Below are 3,597 nucleotides of genomic sequence, written 5' to 3'. Positions count from 1 at the left end.
TCTTTCCCTTGCATCTTCCTTTTGGGACTACAAATTTGGGAAAACTGTTGTAATTTATAGTGTGTCTGTATCTAAGTTCCTGAAAGTGTATAGTAGGAACTTCTACAATATTAGATCATAAAACAATGTGGGAGATGAGGAGAATGGTTGATGTTAGAGACCACAGCTCCCTGAAGCAAAAAGCCCTGTCCAATACCGAAGCCAGCAAAGGCGAATCCTTCCTGTCCACGACAAAGAGAGCCTTTCGTAGGTCAGTAAATGATCCCTGCAGTTCTGCCTCAATGACTGATTTATCCAAAGCTCCTGTTCACGGGAAAAAAAAAAAGAAAAAAAGAAAATTTGATTTCATAAATTTCAGCTATTATTGCTGTTATTCCACTTTTATGCCCTTTGCTGTTCCAGTATACAGTTTCTGGGAGTTCCCATGGAAGTGAACCACATCAGGTCCTCCCAAGGATTAGGGATCTCCTCCATCCCAGTGCATCAAACTGGTGCTGGCAGGGCTGGAAGAGGAAGAGGAGTCATCCCAACCTAAATCCAGCGCGAAGCGCGGCCTGTGCTCGTCTGAACATCCGATCAGCACCGACTTCTCCATCCACTGCTCGGCCTCCTGCAGCTTCTCCAGAATCTGTCTTGTTTCTGAACAGCCGGGAAAAGGGAAGAGAAAGCTGTGATGAGAGCAAAAGCATCTCTGGATTTGCTCTCTGGATCTTCAAGGCACAGGCAATCTTGGCTCAAGGCAGAATGCCCACGTGTGGAAGGGGACCAGACAAGTGATCCCACACAGGTAGAAACCTAAAATCTGGCTTTGCTCCTAAGCTCTAGGAAGTTTAGATCATGTCAGGCTAAAGGTCCCAATGTTGTAATGCCTGGGAAGCAGCTGTCCATTGGTTTTGTCCTGCACCAGCCAATAGCTTTCTCTCAACGAACACTTTTCCTACATTACACCAAAAAGACGTTTGTCAGTAAGGCCTTGTTTGTTTTCCTGCCAGCCCTGTCTCTTCAAAAGGCACAGTCCCACATGTTTACACCTGATCACCTCAGAACAGACCAGGCTGATACCATGTGTGTGCCTCTGTTTCATTTCAGCTGTGTGATCCACCAGGTGTTTCTTTCTGGATGCACGATTCCTTTCTTACCTGCTGCACTGAGCTGTGGTACCAAATATTTCTTCCCAACTTTCTGCAGGAAGGGGGAGAGATTGTGAAAGAGGTAGAAAGTTCCTGAGGTCTGAGCTTGTCTACAAAGGCTGTCATCTTCCTTTAACTGATTTAAGTATCTGCAGTGAGAAAATGATTGGGAAGATGAATTGATGATTGTGTTGAGATTCTTGCTTATTTGGAGGCCTTTATTCTGCACAGAGCAGGAGGGGCTGAATGGGCAGGTCAGATTTAAGATATTCCACGTGCTTGGAGAGTTTTGACAGCTGAGTTACTCTTTGGTGGACTGCAACCTCTAGTGAAGTTTGTGTGGCAGAAAATACTGCAGTTCTTACCTACCACACGAGTACCCTCAAGTTTAGAGATGCAAGAAGATCAGTAACCCAGTCTCTCAATCCAAAAGGTCTGCTGTAAAGGCTGCAGGGAACCTTAATCTTTCCTTTACACACCCCAATCCCTCCTAGCTCGGAATATTCTGTGAATTTGGATGGCTCCAAATGCTGTTTGGCCAAACTGCTGAGCACTTCTGATGTTCAATCTGGTTCCCATCAGGCTGTGTGTGTTATGTTGTACCTGTCACACTGATGTGAGGGGCAAAAACCAAGTCTTAGGGCACAGCTGGGGAGCTGAGTTAGGGGAAAAAAAAAAAAGGGAAAAGGCTGTCAGCATATTCTCCTTCCAGGCTGTTTGGAGCAGTATTTAAAAAGAGGTGAGCAGCACCACTTCAAGTCTTCCTGGTATTGGAGGAGCCCTCTAGGCAGGACAGGCAATCATTAACAGAGCTTCAGCCTGAGAGAAGCAGTTCTTACCAGTGGTGAAGGGAGCCCAGAGGCCTTGGCTGTTACCCTTCACAGAGCTCACAAAGCATCTATTTCTGTGTGATGGCTGAACTGGTAAAGGATTAACCCCCGGGTCAGGGTGAGGTAGGGCTGCTTGTGCCAAGCTCTGGCCTCCCAGTACTCAGGAATCAGGTAAGAACTTACCTCATTTTTCTCACATAGGTGGAGTGCAACCTGCAGGCGAGGGAGGAAACTCTCCTGTGCAGTGCTTGATACACTGCAGCCATAACCAACACTTACAGCTGGTGTCTCTGCCTAAAAAAAGAGCATAAAATGTAATGCAGCAGCCCTGCAAGGTTAAGTTTGATTGAAGAGGTGCAATAACCAGGTAAATCTCCCTCTCCCTCTCTCACAGCATCTGCAGAATCTGCTTTCTAAAATGATCGCTTCAGTCACACTTCAAACGCCACTTCAGGCCAGTTTTAAGATTACTTGAAGATAACTCAGTTTGTTTCCATCTCTGAGCGTACGCAGCTCTTACAGAACTTGCTTATGAGACTAGATTAGACCTTCCTCTCCCAAATCCCTGTGTCCATGGGGAAAAAGGCAGAGAAGGTGGCTGCTCTTTTGCTGGTTTCCTACACAGTTGTAATGGCCTCGATCCAACCACACATCCTATTGCAGCACACAGTGGATCTGTGGGAAAGGCACTGATGCCAGGAGAGAGTGAAAGACAAAATATCAGCTGTGGAAGAGAATTCCCTGAGCTAGACAGGGAACAGCAGTTGCAGCTGAGTGGGATCATCTCCAGCTACAAACGCTTTTTTGTGCAAAGAATCCCAGCACGTTTTCAGCCCGGGCTGAAAGCCTGACCTCGGCTTCAGGATGTCAAAAATAGCCGGAGACCCGAGACAAACGTGAACTGCGGCGCACAATCCCTGGTGGTCACTGAGAACATTGCACTCTGCGGCCATAGAACACAAAACCCTTTATGGAGCAAGTCACCTTTGCTCTGTTACAGACACACGGACCGTGCCAGGAAGAGTCTGAGAGCACGGGGCAGTGATGGCAGCCTGAGAGGTGCCAGGAGGAGTCTCAGAGCTCTTACTTCAGCACAGGGCAGCGATGGCAGCCTGAGAGGTGCCTCAGCACAGACTCCTATTTACACGTGGGGACTTTGCCTCGTGGCTCTGGACATCTCCGCCCCAAATCCCTTTTCCCACCGTCTCAGCTGATCGGGACAATCCCTTGGGGAAGCCACTGGGAGCAGTGGGAGCTGGGCATGCTGGTGCCGACACCTGTGAGGACGGTGACTGCCACACAGACCGTGTCACAGAGGGTTTGGTGGGGTGACAACCCTGTGTGTGTGTGTCGCTCTCCACCCCCGCGTCTCGCACAGCCCGCCGTGCGAACTTCCCGCCGCTGAGCCCGGAGCGCCGCCCTTGCTCCGGAACGAGCGGCACCGATGTCCCCGGCTGGGACAAAGGGAAGGAAGAGTTTGTGCCCCGACCCGAGCGCGACAGGCGTTTAACCCCTTCCTCCCTAGGAACCACCGCGCCAGGCTTTGGCTGGGACCATGAAAACTCCCAGACAGCGAAGCGTGCACCTCCGGAGATTCCCGAGCTTCGGGGAACCGCAGCAGGCAGGAGCGGGGGCGG

The 3,597-nt window shown here is 49.8% G+C and overlaps 1 protein-coding gene and 1 long non-coding RNA gene across 2 annotated transcripts in view; one reads left to right on the top strand and one right to left on the bottom strand.

Moving 5' to 3' along the window:
• LOC115948883 overlaps nucleotides 1–3,591 on the top strand; it is a 5,082-nt gene extending 1,491 nt beyond the window's left edge. The window contains exons 2-3 of the long non-coding RNA XR_004082652.1: nucleotides 403–787; nucleotides 2,355–3,591. This is a non-coding gene — a long non-coding RNA (uncharacterized LOC115948883). The remainder of the gene's footprint in view (nucleotides 1–402; nucleotides 788–2,354) is intronic.
• Nucleotides 1–3,597, bottom strand: part of NUDT13 (nudix hydrolase 13) — a 6,924-nt gene extending 3,327 nt beyond the window's left edge. Inside the window, exons 1-5 of the mRNA XM_005430029.2 lie at nucleotides 3,546–3,597; nucleotides 2,144–2,254; nucleotides 1,140–1,279; nucleotides 532–639; nucleotides 197–303 (exon numbers count right to left, since the gene is read on the bottom strand). Coding sequence (XP_005430086.1) covers nucleotides 197–303; nucleotides 532–639; nucleotides 1,140–1,279; nucleotides 2,144–2,226 — 438 coding nt within the window. The 5' untranslated portion in view covers nucleotides 2,227–2,254; nucleotides 3,546–3,597. The remainder of the gene's footprint in view (nucleotides 1–196; nucleotides 304–531; nucleotides 640–1,139; nucleotides 1,280–2,143; nucleotides 2,255–3,545) is intronic.

Source organism: Geospiza fortis, unplaced genomic scaffold (genome assembly GCF_000277835.1).
Source record: "Geospiza fortis unplaced genomic scaffold, GeoFor_1.0 scaffold48, whole genome shotgun sequence".
Taxonomy (NCBI): Eukaryota; Metazoa; Chordata; class Aves; order Passeriformes; family Thraupidae; genus Geospiza; species Geospiza fortis.
This window is presented reverse-complemented; position numbering and strand designations above follow the sequence as displayed.